The sequence below is a fragment of the Engystomops pustulosus genome, chromosome 2 (assembly GCF_040894005.1).
Source record: "Engystomops pustulosus chromosome 2, aEngPut4.maternal, whole genome shotgun sequence".
NCBI classification, from domain to species: domain Eukaryota; kingdom Metazoa; phylum Chordata; class Amphibia; order Anura; family Leptodactylidae; genus Engystomops; species Engystomops pustulosus.
The window spans coordinates 19,786,176-19,805,831 of NC_092412.1; the positions used below are offsets into that span (position 1 = coordinate 19,786,176).

Here is a 19,656-nt window from a genome sequence, read left to right on the forward strand (position 1 = left end):
CCTCCTCCCACTGATAGAGAAAGCCTGTGAGTCCTTCTTCCTCTTCCCACTGATAGAGAAAGCCTGTGAGTCCTGCTTCCTCCTCCCACTAATAGAGAAAGCCTAAAAAGCCCCAAAATTGTAAACTAGATAATGAGAATAATTTGCCGATCTCTGAGGACGGTCTGACTGGTAATCTCAGGTCCCTGTGTCCTGATCGTCTCTGGATGTTATTATTCTATATGGAAGTGATCTGTTTCCTGTAGCACCAGCCTCCTATAGACATAAGTCTGCGGTCATTGGGGCAGATTTACTTACCCGGTCCGTTCGCGATCCAGCGGCGCGTTGTCTGCTCTGGATTCGGGTCCGGACGGGATTTATGAAGGTAGTTCCTCCGCCGTCCACCAGGTGGCGCTGCTGCGCTGAAAATCATCTGAACGCGCCGGAATGCACCGAGCTGGACCAGGTGAAGGTAAGCGCTTCCCAAGCGACACTTTTTCGGTTTTTAAATGCGGCGGTTTTTCCGAATCCGTTGAATTTTCGTTCGGCCACGCCCCCCGATTTCCGTCGCGTGCATGCCAGCGCCGATGCGCCACAATCCGATCGCGTGCGCCAAAATCCCGGGGCAATTCAGGTACAATTGGCGCAAATCGGAAATATTCGGGGAACACGTCGGGAAAACGCGAATCGGGCACTTAGTAAATGACCCCCATTGTGTCTGACGCTTAGTAATAGTCAGACGTTCCGTTACACCAGTCACTGATGCATCGCTGCTCTGGTTTTACTGGGAAGCTGTTCTGCAGCAGGTGCTGTGCACATTACTTACACTGACAGCAGGGCACAGCTCCGACCCACACTGACCTGACCCTATAGTCAGATCATATAGAGGTCATATCTGTGTAACATACGTGTCCTGATTGTCAATGTGTGTATTATCCCTGTACTGTGACATCACTGTGTGTATTATCCCTGTACTGTGACATCACTATGTGTATTATCCCTGTACTGTGACATCACTGTGTGTATTATCCCTGTACTGTGACATCACTGTGTGTATTATCTCTGTACTGTGACATCACCGTGTGTATTATTCCTGTACTGTGACATCACTGTGTGTATTATCTCTGTACTGTGACATCACTGTGTGTATTATTCCTGTACTGTGACATCACTGTGTGTATTATCTCTGTACTGTGACATCACTATGTGTATTATCCCTGTACTGTGACATCACTGTGTGTATTATCCCTGTACTGTGACATCACTGTGTGTATTATCCCTGTACTGTGACATCACTATGTGTATTATCCCTGTACTGTGACATCACTGTGTGTATTATCCCTGTACTGTGACATCACTGTGTGTATTATCTCTGTACTGTGACATCGCTGTGTGTGTTATCCCTGTACTGTGACATCACTGTGTGCATTATCCCTGTACTGTGACATCACTGTGTGTATTATCCCTGTACTGTGACATCACTGCGTGTATTATCCCTGTACTGTAACATCACTGTGTATTATCCCTGTACTGTGACATCACTGTGTGTATTATCCCTGTACTGTGACATCACTGTGTGTATTATCTCTGTACTGTGACATCACTGTGTGTATTATCTCTGTACTGTGACATCACTGCGTGTATTATCCCTGTACTGTGACGTCACTGCGTGTATTATCCCTGTACTGTGACGTCACTGTGTGTATTATCCCTGTACTGTGACATCGCTGTGTGTATTATCCCTGTACTGTGACATCACTGTGTATTATCCCTGTACTGTGACATCACTGTGTGTATTATCCCTGTACTGTGACATCACTGTGTGTATTATCCTGTACTGTGACATCACTGTGTGTATTATCCCCTGTACTGTGATATCACTGTGTGTGTATTATCCCTGTACTGTGACATCACTGTGTGTATTATCCCTGTACTGTGACATCACTGTGTGTATTATCCCTGTACTGTGACATCACTGTGTGTATTATCCCTGTACTGTGACATCACTGTGTGTATTATCCCCTGTACTGTGATATCACTGTGTGTATTATCTCTGTACTGTGGCATCACTGTGTGTATTATCCCTGTACTGTGACATCACTGTGTGTATTATCCCTGTACTGTGACATCACTATGTGTATTATCCCTGTACTGTGACATCACTGTGTGTATTATCTCTGTACTGTGGCATCACTGTGTGTATTATCCCTGTACTGTGACATCACAATGCCTTTAGTAAATGAGCCCCAGCGTCTGGGGAAGCCTCAGCAGTAACTACTATATATATTATATTCAGCAGTGTTACTGTTTGTCTACACTAGTAATCTAGTACATCAGATCCTTGGGACCCCCCAGGACGCATTACATCCCCCCCAGACTTGTCACTGATGATGAAGTCTTTCTTCTCTGTATCTTCCGCCTCTCTGTGCTGCCAGTGTCTGCGCCGGAGCTTTCTGTCTGAGCCACATCCTGCACCGTCAGGTTGTAAAATGCAGAACTAAGACGTCCTTCCACATATGAGCTGCCAACCACAATGTGCCCACCCATATACCATAGAGCTCCCCATCTAGATAATACTAATCACTAATGTCCTGCACCAGATACAGGGGTCACATGTATGTAGACTGCAGACCATGAAATATATCAGGCAATTGACCTTGGGAGACTCTGCACCAATCTTCACCATCAGAGGTCTCAGCAGGGTGGTGATTGCCAGTGATACCAGCAGTGGAACCGGAAAGACTCTCTAATGGTAGCTATGGTGTGTAATGGGATGACCCCTTAAAGAGGTCCTTTTACTACTTCCACGAACTCTGCTGCTCCACTGATTGATCCGCAGTTGGAATTTCTCTTCAAGCCTAAACCATTTCTGAGCAATCAGCACCATTTAATTTGGCACAGGGGAGAAACTGCCCATCTGACAGTAGTCAACAAGCCTGAAGAAGGGAAAAGGTGATGGTGAAAGGTCCACTTCAAGGACTGTAGGGAATCAGAGATGGATAAACCTTGAAGGAGAAAGCTTGGACCCTCATACCCAATATGGCAGACACCAGGCTCAGTATGTGATGTCAGGATTGTCATGAGGGTTTCATTTCCGAAAGTTGACTTGGTAGACACCAACGGCCATGGTGAGAAAGTCATGAACGGTACCATCAGGAGGCCAACAGTTTTGCTCTGAGACACTCTGTACATGTTCCAGGTCACTTACAGTGTGAGAATGAAGATGTTCAATCCATCACCGGCTGGCAGAGACAGAAGATGAGTAAAATTGGAAAGCTGTGTGGCTTCTAGTCACCACCGTCAGATGAGTCACTGAAGGTGACATAGAGGTCGGGTTCTCACCAGCCTGAGATGAGAGGCGGAGATCTTATTAATGTGACTGTATTACGATTTGTAGGTGATGATCATACATACAACTAGTGGTGGTGACCAGCCAAGGAGGACTGTCAACCAGGAGCAGCCAGAACCATCAGCCAGTCCACCACCGGTTAAGAACAGCATCCAGGACAACCAAGACTCTGCAGCCATGACCCCCAATCAAGACTAGAACCCGAGAAAACCAAGACATAATAAGCTGGGATTACACCATTCAAGACAAACATCCAGGACTTTTCTTAATCATCAGGACTTCCAGCCACCGCTATACAAGCCAGGAGCAGCAGCCAAGAGGACTCCACCATCCAGCAGTCACTCTCAGTCACTCAGTCAGGACTTCACCAGACACCTCATTACACACAACTATTAGCCACCATTCCACCAGCCAAGACCAGCAGCCAAGTGCATGGGAGTAATGGCTTCACTGGTCAACACTCCTTCAGCCAGGACTTCACCAGACTAGGATCCACCAGTCAACACTCCGCCATCCATGGCTCCACTTGTGAGGACAACCAGTTGGTGGCACATCTGTTAGTAGCTGCAGGGATCAGCTCCACCAGCTATAACTTTAGATACAAGCCTAAGACCTCACGTGAGGATCCCACCACTCTAGCCAGGACACCACCCAAAACTCAATAACTTGGGTCCTTTATCAGGACTCTCTCTTCACATTTCCTTATTTTGACCTAATCCAGCTTCCTCACGGATGCCTCCAGGTAAGGTTTTATACGTTTTTTTTAGCCCTGTACCCTTTTAGGGCGCATATTATTCTTATAGGGTCACATTTAGTCAACTGACATTACCACATTAAAGGTGACAATACCGTGGTCTTAAAGGGGTTTTTCTACAATATAAAGGAAAACCCCTTTAAGCTATAATGTGTTATCGGTGGTTTTACATAGGACACAAGACAAAAACTGTGCTACTTGAAAGAGTTAAATGACAAATTCAGCCCTGATGCAACTACAAATCAAGATAAAATAACCAGGCACCCCCTAAAGGAGTCATAATATGAACGGAGAGTCTCCTTGTGCACCCTGTCAATCATTCATCACCGCAATGGCAGATATCAGAGAACAATAGATTATAATCAATTGTCCTAGAGTAAGCCCCTCGCTAGCTTAAGATGACCAACATTTGCGAGGACCAACTTTTTGACAACAATATCTAATTTATTGATTCTATGGAACAAATAATGTGAAAAACTACAAAAAAAAATGTAAAAGTAAAGAATCCTTTTAATTTACAAAAAAAATGTATTTGATACAATGTTACATCAATTACATTATATAATGCTGATAAAAAAAACACTCACAATAAATCTTATAGAACTACAAACACGTCTATGTGCAGTATGATGGATGTATACGCCATGTACAGTGTGTTTAAGTCACCACTAGGGGGCATCTCTGTGTCCCGTTTGGTCACCCCAGCCCAAATACCGGCAAGATCTGGGTGTCTGACCCCAATGTAAGTCCACTAGAAATATATGAAGCCTCTTTTGATCCAAGCCAATTATCCAAAAAGTTGATGTCTGATCTTGACAAGTTTCCACATGCATCAGGGTCCAGTGTAGGTGCTGGTACTGTCTATACTCACACTGGTGGATGGCACGCTACACCGTGGTATAGTCCACATTGAACGACATGTGAAAAACAGCTCCGGTATAGATAGTTTGGCCCTGCGCCTAAATCCGGCATCCAGAAGAGCGTAGATGAGTGGGTTGGAGCAGCTGTTGGCAAACACCAGGGCAGCGGCGGCACTCCAAGCTTGGTTCATGGCCTCATCTGTAGAGCAGGTAGTATCGTTCATAAGTTGACATATCACTATGACAGAGTTGAGGGTGTTATATGGAAGCCAAGAGAAGCAAAAAGCCCCAACCACGCATGACACAACACAAAGCCACCTGTGCTCCCGCCTGGGCTTTCTGGTACGCCCCATGGCCCTGACTTGTTTGCCAAAGTAGTGCCATAGATACTTGGCCATGTTGCAATAGCAGAAGAGGACAACTGTAAAGGGCAAGACAAACGTGAGGAAGATGACCACCATCTTAAATCCTAGGCTGAGCGATGACCCAGAGTCTACACAGGCAGAATCGTCACTACGAAGGTATCTGCTCACCAGTGATGGACATCCAACAAGGATGGAGATGGCCCAGATGGTGCAGCAGGTCCCGATACTGCAGGAGCGTGTCCTGAGTGGGTGCATCTTCTTTCCTTTTATCACAGCAACGTATCGGTCCACGCTCATGATGGCCATTAGCAAGGAGCTTGCACAACGAGTGACAGCTATGACAAACACGCTACCTTTACAGAGATGTAGCCCAAAGGGCCAGTATCCTCCTTGCGCCAAGGAAGAAGCCCATAGAGGCAACAGCAGGACGAAGAGGAGGTCAGAGACGGCAAGGTTCAGGATAAAAATGTCCGCACGACGGGAGCTACGCTTGGAGACCACAGTGATCACCACCACATTGCCCAAGAACCCAACAAGGAAAAAGATAGAGTAGAGAGTGGGCAGGATCCACCGGGCATGGGGAAACTCTGCTGTGCTATTCCCATAATCATAGTCCCGATGGTCATCGAAGCCATTGTAGCCATTGTAGACATCCATCCAGGACTCAGTGGACATCTTGTCAGGTGATGAGTGATGGTACATCGATATAACGTAACACGTGTGGCACACTATGGGCTTTTTATCTGATGGGTGAGGGTGTGTATGGGTGAGGGTATGTGTGTGCCTTCCTGTGCCTACACCCCCCCCCCCAACCAATCACTCACTACTAACCAAAACCTACAGCTGCAGCCAACAAAACCATCCCGAGTGCATTATCGAAATGTTTTTGTTACTATTTAACCTATTTTTTTTTTATAGATAACATTCCTATATTATGAGAAGTAATTAACACAAATTTATTCACTTTAATGAGTAAAAACAGGATTTTTACATCTTGTTATTATTATTAATTTTTTTATATGATGTATTATTAATAAACAATAAATTATAATTAAAGTCTTTTAATAAATGTATTGGTCGCACTAATTATATTCTATTTAATATTCATTTTAGTAGTGATATTCAGTCCCATGACAGATACAGATTTTATCATTTATAGTTATTATATTAGTTCTATCAGTTCTTACGGTGATTTAATAGTATTCACAATAATACGACTTCTTATTTCTATGATTACTATTCATTTTATTTCAACTTTTTCATTATTACTATTATTACCATCATTTTTATTGTCCAGAGCTCCTGCAACCACACGGACAGATTTAAGACTTGTTTTTATTTTTTTTTTATAAACTGATTTTATTTTTATTGATTTTTAAAATTTCAAAAAGACTTTTATACTCGAGTATAAGCCTAGTTTTTCAGCACAAAAAATGTGCTGAAACCCCAAACTCGGCTTATACTCGAGTAAAAAATATATATACATTTTACCAGGTTTTTGTGGTAAAATTAGGGGCCTCGGCTTATACTTGAGTCGGCTTATACTCGAGTATATACGGGTATGTGTCAAAATAACGTAAAAGGGCATTTTTTCACAATTTTTTCTGTAGGAAAAAAATTTTGTTCAGTTTCTCTATGAATGTGATTGAACAATTTGGACAAATCATAGAGAAATCCCTTACATCAGACTAAGGCGAGAGATCGTCTAAGCGGATTTGTAATAGAAAGAAGAAAAAAAGAAGTCACAAAGAAAGATTTTAAAAAAAATATATAGTGAATTTAAACATTTACCAAAGACGTCCATTGATATTAAGTCCTAAATGTATTGACAAGGTTCATGTATTGTCTTTAATGATGGTGGCAATTATTACTTATCAATTTATTATTTACGGCATTGAAAGATTTTTGGCAAGAGTCTTCTTAATTTTATAGCACCAAAGTAAACCAAAAAAAAACTAAAGGCCAACAATCACGTTTCTTATCCTGCAGTATGGAATTATATAAAAAAGACCAAAAATTATATAAAATGTACTGAATTCTTTGCAAATACTGAGAAACCTACGGCCAATTTTGCACAGAAAATTGGTCTTTTAATGGGGTGATCTGCTCATAGGGAGCAGCTTCCATAGAGGTTAATGGGGGAAAAAATCAGACATGGTCTTCTCAAAGGGGTGGTCTCCTGGTGAGGTGTCAGTGTTGTCATAGTTACTTACAGGAAATGGGTGAACTCCCCAGGTTACGTACAAGATGGGTTCCTTGGGTTTGTACTTAAGTTGAATTTGTTTGTAAGTCAAAACTGTATATTTTATAATGGTAGATCCAGACAATTTTTTTTTTTGTCCCAGTGAATTTTCAATATTTTTTTGCTGTAATTGGACCAAGGATTATCAATAAAGCTTCATTACAGACACCTTACAGCTGATCATTGCAGTCTGGGACTATAGTAACATCCAGAGAGCTTCACCAGAGGTCACAGGGGGCAGAGGGGTCCGTCTGTAACTAGGGGTCGTCTGTAAGTCGGGTGTACTTAAGTAGTAGTAACCTGTACTGGGAAAAATAACCTTAGTACAAGAGATCATTAGAAATAAAACATACTTTTTTGGCCCCTTTTTTCCTCCTCCTCCTTCCCGACTTACAGATGACTCCAAGTTACAAACGGACCTCTGGCAATTGGTACTTTAGTCCTAGGCTACAATAATCAGCTGTAACAGTTATCACAGGAGTCTGTTATGAAGCTTTATTGTTAATCCTGGTTATAAAATATACAGCTCCAACTTACATACAAATTCAACTTAAGAACAAGCCTACAGAACTTGTCTCGTACTGCCTGTAATGAAATAAAAGTAATTTAAAATAATGATGTCAATTTAAAAGATTTTTTTTATTTAGATTTTTTTTGAATCATCGGGTGTATGTCATTTATTATGTCACATAATATAAAAATAAAAAAGATAAAAAAACTAAGGTTGGGATTTTTTATTCCCCAATACATAGACATTTTTATGGGCTATAGAGATATAGAAGGAACCTTCTTATTAATTTTAAGGGGACAAATGTTACACAATGGGGGTCATTTACTAAGGGCCCGATTCGCGTTTTCCTGACGTGTTACCCGAATATTTCTGATTTGCGCCGATTTCCCCTGAATTGCCCCGGGATTTTGGCGCACGCGATCAGATTGTGGCGCTGGCATGCACACGATGGAAATCGGGGGGGCGTAGCCGAACGAAAACCCGACGGATTCGGAAAAACCGCCGCATTTTAAAAAAAAAATCTGTCGCGGAGCTTGCACTTACCTTCACTCAGCCCGGCTCGGTGAACTCCAGTGCGTTCCGATGCTTTTCAGCGCAGCAGCGCCACCTGGTGGACAGCGGAGGAACTACCTTAATGAATCCCGGCCGGACCCGAATCCAGTGCAGAGAACGCGCCGCTGGATCGCGAATGGACGGGGTAAGTAAATCTGCCCCAATCTTTGGTTATTATCAAGTTGAGGGGGTGCAGATGGTGCGGTCACAACTGGGCCCAAGAGGTGTAAGGGTCCCATATTAGAGTACTAGAACTATAAACCATACATTATAGTCCTAGGACTGGCACAGACTTTGCACTGGGATCAATCAGCTTCAAGTTACGTCTCTGGTTATTATTATTATTATTATTATTATTAATAATACATCTTTATTTTTATAGTTAATGCAGATAAACTAATGGTTATATGGTTGAGATGTGAGTCTAATAAATAATATTTTCTGTATACAGGCATATTAAGTTGAATTTGTATGTAAGTCAGAACTGTATATTTTAAAAATGTTGGGTTGTCATAAGAACCAGGATTAACAAAAAATCTTAATTACAGACGCCTGTGATAACTGTTACAGCTGATTGTAGTCTGGGGCTAAAGAACAGTAAATTACCAACATCCAGAGGTCCGTTTGTAACTAGGGGCCGTCTGTAAGTCGGGTGTTCTTAAGTTGGGGACAATTTTTCTGGCTGTTCCTTGCCAGTCTCTCAACCCCCCACTATAGGTAAAGAATTGGTTAGAATTCAGTAAAGTTGTAAAATTAAAGGGGTTTTCCCGCTCTGTAAGAAGTTTTCTTTACTCTTAGTATCACATCGTAATCGCAAACTGAAATCACGTCTCGCCACAAGGACGGGTAGTAACACGCCGGCGATGGAACCTTTTGAACCTCTTGAATGTGATAATTTTGCAGACGTATCAGTACCTATCACATTTCTACAATGGACTCTAAGATTTGAGACTTATCTGTACATATCAGATGTATACAATAAAATTCGAAGAAATCTGCTTTGAGATTGTTATTTTTGCAAATTTTTTTTAAAAACTAATCTGATAGCTTTTTATTTTTCTCTTTCTACCAGCGTGTGGGTGTCTGAATACATGGCCCAGATTTTTATCTCAGTTACAGATTGTATAATTGTCCCTATTGAGCTGCTGTAGATTATATGGTGCCACCACACAGGGGCAGATGTACATGGACACCTATAGGGCCAGTGTCGGATTGGCATGTGTTGGGCCTACTAGAGGAAGTGATCTTGAGGGCCCACCCTTCAACCATAAAATACCATAAAAATTATATCACGTAGGATGTATCATCAAAAAGATTTAATAATCTATAATATCGGAATCGTCCTATGTAAAATAGATAATAAACTCCATTCACATCTAAATGAAGATCTTTGGGGCCCATTATAAAGTGTTAGAACCTGGGGCCCACCGGAGGATTCTCTGATGCTCTGGTGGGCCAGTCCGACACTGTATAGGGCACATGGATAGTGGGGATTTTAGATCCCTATTATGGACATATTTTTATCACCTACCTTCTGTGACTCACCCTATCCCCTCCATTCATTTCTATATAATCTGACTGGTTGCTAGCAAGAGAGAATTCAGAAGCGTTTCAGAATAATAAGATGAGTAGAAGGGAAGGAAGAAGGATTTTAAGAGACATAGTAAGTGGAGAAGGAACGTTGGCTCTCATTAGATAATACGTTTCGTGTATTCATTTGTACTACTGATTCATGCCAAGAGAAAACCAACTATGGGGCACATTTACTAAGGGTCCAAATAGCGTTTTTCTGCCGGGTTTCCCGAATTTTTTCAGATTTGCGCCGAATTACCCCAGGATTTTAGAAAAATTGCGTAATTAAAAAAAAATTGTGTTGCAAGAAGGTGAATTACGGTGGACTTCAGCGCAGCAGCGACACCTAGTGGACATCGGGCACACGACCCTAGTGAATCCCGACAGTACCCAAATCAGCGTCGGAGAACGCGCCGCTGGATCGCGACTGAGCCGGGTAAGTAAATCTGCCCCTATGTGTTAAGAAGGGAGGGAGCAAGAGGAGAGTCATGGAGGAAGACACCATGACTCATACAGCTCCAAGAACCGCCCCCTTGACTCAGGAGGTGGGGTTTCCTTTGGCAGGGGGGCAGATATATTTTCAAACTTTATTTTAAAATGAATGAGCTGAGGAGTTTTTTGAGAAAACCTTCTTTGGGTTCTGTTTTTAGTTCCCTACAGGGGTCATAGCTCTACTGTGATTCGATAGTACACAATCCCAAAAAGTCACAAACTCACCAACAATGGAAATTTTTGCTTGCTATTAACCTGGAGTGCAGGGCATTATACATTTTACCATTTTATTCCCGTCATCTTATCTGTTCCAAAGTAGAATTTCTTATCGGATTCTCTTCTTTTCTTGTTACATATTTGGTGTTTTGTGATTGTATTTCTTTAATTTTTAGATTTATTTATATATTATGTTTTCCCTTTCTGATATTTTCTCTGTTTCCTGATTTTATATATATTTCTATTTCAAGTATACGTTTTTCTATTTACTTTCTTAAATATTTTGCACCTTTTACTTATGTCTTACCTTTCTGTCTTTCTATGTTTTCCTTTGTCTTTTGCCTCTTTCCCTCCTATTTCCTCATGTTTGCTTTTCCTTTTTAATGTTTTCTATATTTGTTTTGTTTATTTATCATCATTTTGTACTTTTCTGCATTACATTCTATTTTCTTTCCCCTTCGTTTCTTTCTTTTGCCTCCTTCCCTCATACTCCAACTCCTTTAACTTCCTTTCCATCCTTTCTTCTTTTTTCCTTTCCCTTCCCTCTACTTCCTTCTTTTTCTTTCCCTTACTTTCAGTCTACTCCCTTTCTTGTCCTTTCCTTTACTTTCCTTCTCTTACTTTCGCCTTTCTTTCCATTTGTTTTCCCTTCCCTTTATGTGCTTCTCTTTCTTTTCACTATTTCTCAGTCTGCTTCCGTGCTTATCCTTCCATTCTCTTTCCTTCCCTCTCCTAGTCTTCCCTTCCTTCTCTCCTCCTCTTCCTTTCCCATTCCTTCATTTGCTTTTCCTTCCTTCTCTTCCCCTCCTCTTCCCTTTCGTTCCCTATCCTTCCATTGCTTTTCCTTCCTTCCCTTCCCTTCCCCTCCTCTTCTCTTCTGTTCCCTTTCCTTCCTTCCCTTCCCTTCCCCTCCTCTTCTCTTCTGTTCCCTTTCCTTCCTTCCCTTTCCCTCCTCTTCCCTTTCGTTTCCTTTCCTTCCATTGATTTTCCTTCCTTCCCTTCCCTTCCCTTCCCCTCCTCTTCTCTTCTGTTCCCTTTCCTTCCTTCTCTTCCCCTCCTCTTCTCTTTTGTTCCCTTTCCTTCCTTTGCTTTTCCTTCCTTCCCTTCCCCTCCTCTTCTCTTCTGTTCCCTTTCCTTCCTTTGCTTTTCCTTCCTTCTCTTCCCCTCCTCTTCCCTTTCGTTTCCTTTCCTTCTATTGCTTTTCCTTCCTTTCCTTCTCCTCCTCTTCTCTTCTGTTCCCTTACCTTTCTTTCCCCCTTAATTTATTCATTCTTTTCCCACGTTCACACATTTCACATTTGCTTTTCTCGGTGTTGGCACAGTTTATATTTTTACCTTATTTCCCCCGATCTAATTTGTATATTTTAATATTATTACATCGGGAATATAAGGGATCAGAGGGAGATGTGTAGTGTTAGATCTGCTTGTTTCTGGGGCTGTGGTAACAAGGTTAATGTGCTGATGCGGCATGTGGATGGATGCTGATGCTAGGTGTAGGTTCAGCAGATGAGGCTGATGGGCGGCTTGTGCGGTTCTCGTCTCTTGTTGGGTGAGGGCGAGGGATCAGGATGTGGTAGATAAGACAACTTCATATTTATTTACATCAACAACAAAGAGAAAAAAAACATCTCGCTGATTCTGTGCTGCTCCTCGAGTGTCAGAGGTCGTCATGGGACAATGAGAGCAAGGACAAGGAGGAGAATATGTTTCCATTCCTTGTTCCCTTCCATTTATTTTCTTGGGTATTTTCATCCCTTTCCTTCTATCTATCCATCCATTTCATTTCTCTCCTATTCCTTTATGTTTGCATTTCTTGTTTTTTATTTTCCTATTATTTATTATTATTTTCTATTCTATTCTGATTTTTGTTGTTTTTTTCTTTCCCTTTCATTTGTGGCCCTTTTATTTCTCTTTCCTTTTCTTCCCCTCTGCCTCCTTTTCATCTTTTTCCCTTCTCAAATATTCCAATTCCTTTCTCTCTTGTTTGCCGCTTCTATTCTCTTTTCCCTTGCCTTCCCTCTCTTTTCTCTTCCTTCACTCTCCTACTCGTTTGTCCTTTTCCCTTCCTTTCTCCTACCATTCTTATACATCCATTCCCTTTCTTTGCCCTCTTGCTCCTTCTATTTTCATCCCTTTCTCTTTCTTTCCTTCCTTCCTTGTCCTCCCCTTCCTTTTTCTTCCCTCACACCTCCTTTGTTTAACTTCTACTCCCTTTTCTACCATTGTCTTACCTTTCTGCTCCTTGTCTTACAGTCTTTCTTTTCATTCTCATTACTTCGCTATTACAGGCGGTCCCCTACTTAAGAACACTCGACTTACATACGACCCCTAGCTACAAACGGACCCCTGGATATTGGTAATTTACTATACTCCAGCCCTAGGCTACAATGATCAGCTATAACAGTTATCACAGGTGTCTGTAATGAAGCTTTAGTGTTGATTCTTATGACGACTCAACATTTTTAAAATCCAATTGTCACAGAGACCAAAAAAGTTCTGTCTGATAAAATATACAGTTCCGACTTACATACAAATTCAACTTAAGAACAAACCTACAGACCCTATCTTGTATGTAACCTGGGGACTGCCTGTATTTCCTTAAATTTTTTTAAATCCTGATCCTCTCAGTTCCTTCACTTTCCTCTCCGCTTCCCTTTCTTCTCTCCTACTTTGCTTATCTTCTCCTCCTTTCCCTTTAATTTTCCTTTACCTTTTCCTTTACCTTTTCTTTTTCTTACATTCTTTTCCTTTTCTTGCCTTTCTTTACCTTCCATTCCTTTCCCTTGCCTTCCTTTTCCTCTCCTGCCCTTCCCTTTCCTCTCATTTGCTTATGTTGCCTTTCTTCTCCTTCACTTCCATTCTCTTCCCATCCCTTCTACTCCAGTTTTTCATAAATTACCTTTTTATTTTTAATTTTCCCTCTCCCGTCTTCCTCTTAATATTTCTTCTCCTGCAGGAGGGAGAGGGAGCAGTGAGTCACAGCAGCTACATCCCCAGCTACGTCATGCAATGTCCCATGGCTAAATGCATGGGGGAGAAAACTACTTTATACCATCCAAAAGATGGCAGAAACTCCTCCACAAAGATGAGAGACCGTTCTCATGACAGCAGAGTCCGCTCGCAATTATTTTTTAACTTATGTTCCCAGAATCATTTTATATAAATTTAATATTAAAGTCCCGTTTTTTATCTACAACAGTGTAAGAAATAAATGTCCCAGGTACTTCCCTGGAGGTCAATCCAACCATAGGGAGCAGTTCAAGCCAGCACCAACCAAATACCCCTCCCCCTCCCCAAGGTTCTTAGGGGGGGTCAAGCCAAAAATCCTGAGTAAATGTAATGGACAGTAGATTTGTGAAGGTCCAACTCCCAATACACTCACTGATCAGTAATCAGCAGCAGAAATACAGAGAATGGAAGAGAAATTAGACAGCGCCAATCTCTGTTTAGTGGTTGAGTTGAGTAACTACAGCTTTGCTTTTATAGAATTGACTCCTATTTGCAGTTCTCTGGTCTGACTAGTTCACAGAGAATGGCGCTGTCTGTTTCCTGTTTTGTGTTTATCAGCGACTGTGAGAGTGCTGGGTCCGGGACCCCCACCCACCAATATAGTATTGAGGACCTATTCTATGGAAAGGTTTTTGGTCCTAATAAGAGTGCTGTGGCTTGGGATCAGTGGTGGTCGTGCATAAAACTTATCCTATAAATGGGCCATAAGGATCTTGATGAAGAATATCCCTTTAATTACTAATTGCTATCTAATATAGGTCTAGGCAGTCTATTATGTATTTCTATAGATTGTATCTTTACTATGAAGTCCAAATTAACTCGTTCCCTATATAAGGGTGTCTGGGGCACCAAGGAAAGGTAGGTGTAGAGCTCCCCCTAATGGCAATGCAAAGTGTATATAGCTGCCCACTGTATTGGACATCAGTATTAGACCCCCCCCCCCCCCCAGTATGGTTTATGCCCTATATCCATGTACTTGGTAACAACCCCTCTAAAAATCACAGAAGCTCACAGATTATTGCATAAATATGGTCATTTATTGCTGCATGCTCTTTGGCCATTGGTGGACAGCAGGTCCTGCAGATAGTGGTTATATGCCCCTGGTCCCATCAGACGGTGGTGTCACTCCGACGCCTGCTGCGTTTCGCTTCGTATCTGGGTCATTGTTATCTATCTGTGGAATCCTAGAAGCAGAAAAGTATCAAAATGTAAGAAATTATGTCTCATAATAGGAGGGAAGTTGACATTTAGTATTTTACAGGAAATAAACTTAACATAACAAAAATATAGGTGCAATATCTGCTAATGTATGGCCTCCTTAAAGGGGACAGGAGACCACCAGACACAAAGACCCCTAGATAATGTAAATCAGTAAGGGCCTCCACAAACCATATTCCCTTTATAATACTGGTCTCTCTCTCTCTCTCTATAGATATATATGTATATGTGATTGGTATCTAAGAGTGATTATAGCTCCGCCCTGTTCGGCCTTGGGAGGACATTGTACATCATGAACATATTTAAAGGGATCTGTCAGCAGGTGTCTCCAGGTGTCCATGGAGAGATGTGTAATCAGAGCTTTGATTATGTTGACTATGACATATGACTTTAGATGCCAGGATTGCACTGTGGGTGTGTCCTCACACTGCTGTGCTCTGTGCTCTCTGCCGCCAGTGTTAGGTATTGTCCCTGGAGAGAGGTGTAATGAGACCTTTGTGTATGTTGCTCATAGCAGCAGGAATTTGATATTTGGACTTATATTCTAGGATTGTAGCATCTACAATTGCACTCGATCTGTCTCCTCACACTGCTGTGTTCTGCACAATAAACTAACCCACAGCCCCACAAAACCTAGTGCATTTATATAGAGCAGGGGAGAGAGACCTACTGGGAGTTGTAGAATGGGAGCTAATGGTAAATCATAGGTTTTAGAACAGGTTTACATTTATCAAGAAGTTAAAGGAAACCTGTCAGCAGATTTTCATGTATACAGCCAGTAACAGGTTGCCATAGAGCCCTATTAACTAACTGACCCCTTGTTTTAGCCTCTTACATCCTTATAAATCAACATCATCTTATATATCCAAAAATCAGAGGGGATGTGTCCTGCTATGCCAGCCCCTCCCATCTACTCCTCCCCATGCCTTATGCCGCCTCACTATTTAGCAGTTCATGTCATGTGACCAGGATGATGTCAGCTAATTCATTCACATCAAAGAGCCGTCTCTGTGTGCCAGCTCGTTGGCGAGGGACCCATCACTACAATACATTTTAGATTTGCAAAATCTACCCTATGTATGTATCTGATCACATGAAACCACAGCAGGCTTCATGAACTTCTACTCCATGGAGGCTGCTATGGTTTCATGTGATCAGATACATACAGTGGGTAACATTTTGCAAATGTAAAGGGTATAGGACCTTAGATGAAAGCACCCTGGTCACATGACATGAATGTAACTTAAGGTGCCATGTAAAAAAATGACACAATATTTCCTATAGGTAGATAGAGATTTATATGCCTGTAGTTCAATATTAGCAGACAGTCCCAAAGAACAAGGAGACAGAGCAGGGATTTGGTGAGACACAGAGACACAAAATAAGGGGGCGTGGCTCAGTGTCAACCTGGGAGAAAACAAAGAGTCATATATTAAATAAAAGAGTCACATGAGCTAATTTGCATATCTGAAAAATGGCTGTAATTAAGGTACAGGGCCCCACTGGCAGCTCATTTTATGTGATGTGGGAGGACTTGTAACCCTTTACCAGCCGGCACTGTTGGTTAGGGGGGTAAAATTCTGGTGACAAGTAATCTTTAAAGAACAAAAAAATGAATGAAGAAGGAAACTGAGACAAAGATTAGAATTGTAATGTAATAAGAAAAACAGATCATGTTCCTGGAAAGTTTCAGTTTTTATCTAAATAATATAATGAAAACCTGGTCATGAAATGATCACAGTCAGTGGAAGATCATGAGTCACAGCGAGAATTGCGCACAATGTATAATAATACAAGATGTGATAGCAACAAGGAGAGATAATAAAGAAAAATATAACATCACGAGAATATTGTATGTCCTGGGGTCTAACTGAGCAAGAGAAAGAGTACAACTGATATAATACTGTATAATAATATAACTACTATAATACTGCTCCCTATGTACAGGAATAGAACTACTATAATACTGCCCCCTATGTACAAGAATATAACTACTATAATACTGCCCCCTATGTACAAGAATATAACTACTATAATACTGCCCCCTATGTACAAGAATATAACTACTATAATACTGCCCCCTATGTACAAGAATATAACTACTATAATACTGCCCCCTATGTACAAGAATATAACTACTATAATACTGCCCCCTATGGACAAGAATATAACTACTATAATATTGCCCCCTATGTACAAGAATATAACTACTAGAATACTGCTCCCTATGTACAAGAATATAACTACTATAATACTGCCCCTATGTACAGGAATATAACTACTATAATACTGCCCCCTATGTACAAGAATATAACTACTATAATACTGCCCCCTATGTACAAGAATATAACTACTATAATACTGCCCCCTATGTACAGGAATATAACTACTATAATACTGCCCCCTATGTACAAGAATATAACTACTATAATACTGCCCCCTATGTACAGGAATATAACTACTATAATACTGCCCCTATGTACAAGAATATAACTACTATAATACTGCCCCCTATGTACAGGAATATAACTACTATAATACTGCCCCCTATGTACAAGAATATAACTACTATAATACTGCCCCCTATGTACAATAATATAACTACTATAATACTGCCCTCTATGTAGAAGAATATAACTACTATAATATTGCGCCCTATGTACAGGAATATAACTACCATAATACTGCCCCCTATGTACAAGAATATAACTACTATAATACTGCCCCCTATGTACAGGAATATAACTACTATAATACTGCCCCCTATGTACAAAAATATAACTACTATAATACTGTCCCCTATGTACAATAATATAACTACTATAATAATGCCCCCTATGTACAGGAATATAACTACTATAATACTGCCCCCTATTTACAAGAATATAACTACTATAATACTGCCCCCTATGTACAAGAATATAACTACTATAATACTGCCCCCTATGTACAAGAATATAACTACTATAATACTGCCCCCTATGTACAAGAATATAACTACTATAATACTACTCCCTATGAACAAGAATATAACTACTATAATACTGCCCCCTATGTACAGGAATATAACTACTATAATACTGCCTCCTATGTACAGGAATATAACTACTATAATACTGCCCCCTATGGATAAGAATATAACTACTATAATATTGCCCCCTATGTACAAGAATATAACTACTAGAATACTGCCCCTATGTACAAGAATATAACTACTATAATACTGCCCCCTATGTACAAGAATATAACTACTATAATACTGCCCCCTATGTACAAGAATATAACTACTATAATACTGCCCCCTATGTACAGGAATATAACTACTATAATACTGCCCCCTATGTACAAGAATATAACTACTATAATACTGCCCCCTATGTACAGGAATATAACTACTATAATACTGCCCCCTATGTACAAGAATATAACTGCTATAATACTGCCCCCTATGTACAAGAATATAACTACTATAATACTGCCCCCTATGTACAAGAATATAACTACTATAATACTGCCCCCGATGTACAAGAATATAACTACTATAATACTGCCCCCTATGTACAAGAATATAACTACTATAATACTGCCCCCTATGTACAATAATATAACTACTATAATACTGCCCCCTATGTACAGGAATATAACTACTATAATACTGCCCCCTATGTACAAGAATATAACTACTATAATACTGCCCCCTATGTACAGGAATATAACTACTATAATACTGCCCCCTATGTACAAGAATATAACTGCTATAATACTGCCCCCTATGTACAAGAATATAACTACTATAATACTGCCCCCTATGTACAAGAATATAACTACTATAATACTGCCCCCTATGTACAAGAATATAACTACTATAATACTACTCCCTATGAACAAGAATATAACTAATATAATACTGCCCCCTATGAACAAGAATATAAATACTATAATACTGCCCCCTATGTACAAGAATATAACTACTATAATACTACTCCCTATGAACAAGAATATAACTACTATAATACTGCCCCCTATGTATAAGAATATAACTACTATAATACTGCCCCCCTATGTACAAGAATATAACTACTATAATACTGCCCCCTATGTACAAGAATATAACTACTATAATACTGTCCCCTATGTACAAGAATATAACTACTATAATACTGTCCCCTATGTACAAGAATATAACTACTATAATACTGCCCCCTATGTACAAGAATATAACTACTATAATACTGCCCCCTATGTACAGGAATATAACTACTATAATACTGCCCCCTATGTACAAGAATATAACTACTATAATACTGCCCCCTATGTACAAGAATATAACTACTATAATACTGCCCCCTATGTACAAGAATATAACTACTATAATACTGCCCCCTATGTACAAGAATATAACTACTATAATACTGCCCCCTATGTACAGGAATATAACTACTATAATACTGCCCCCTATGTACAAGAATATAACTACTATAATACTGCCCCCTATGTACAAGAATATAACTACTATAATACTGCCCCCTATGTACAG

General features: G+C 40.5%; 2 protein-coding genes across 3 annotated transcripts in view; both read right to left on the bottom strand.

Moving 5' to 3' along the window:
* Positions 1-4,914: 4,914 nt before the first annotated feature.
* LOC140117022 (probable G-protein coupled receptor 25) lies at positions 4,915-5,982 on the bottom strand. The gene has a single exon (XM_072133454.1). It carries the CDS (start codon positions 5,980-5,982, stop codon positions 4,915-4,917), a length of 1,068 nt encoding a protein of 355 aa, XP_071989555.1.
* Positions 5,983-14,916: 8,934 nt separating this feature from the next.
* Positions 14,917-19,656, bottom strand: part of MAP6 (microtubule associated protein 6) — a 63,109-nt gene continuing 58,369 nt past the window's right edge. For both annotated transcript variants that reach the window (XM_072133910.1, XM_072133911.1), the window contains exon 4: positions 14,917-15,085. In XM_072133910.1, coding sequence (XP_071990011.1) covers positions 14,992-15,085 — 94 coding nt within the window. In that variant the 3' untranslated portion in view covers positions 14,917-14,991. The remainder of the gene's footprint in view (positions 15,086-19,656) is intronic.

What these genes read in the sequence shown, in the direction of transcription:
- LOC140117022 (XM_072133454.1), bottom strand. Translation starts at nt 5,982, where the DNA reads ATGTCCACTGAGTCCTGGATGGATGTCTACAATGGCTACAATGGCTTC.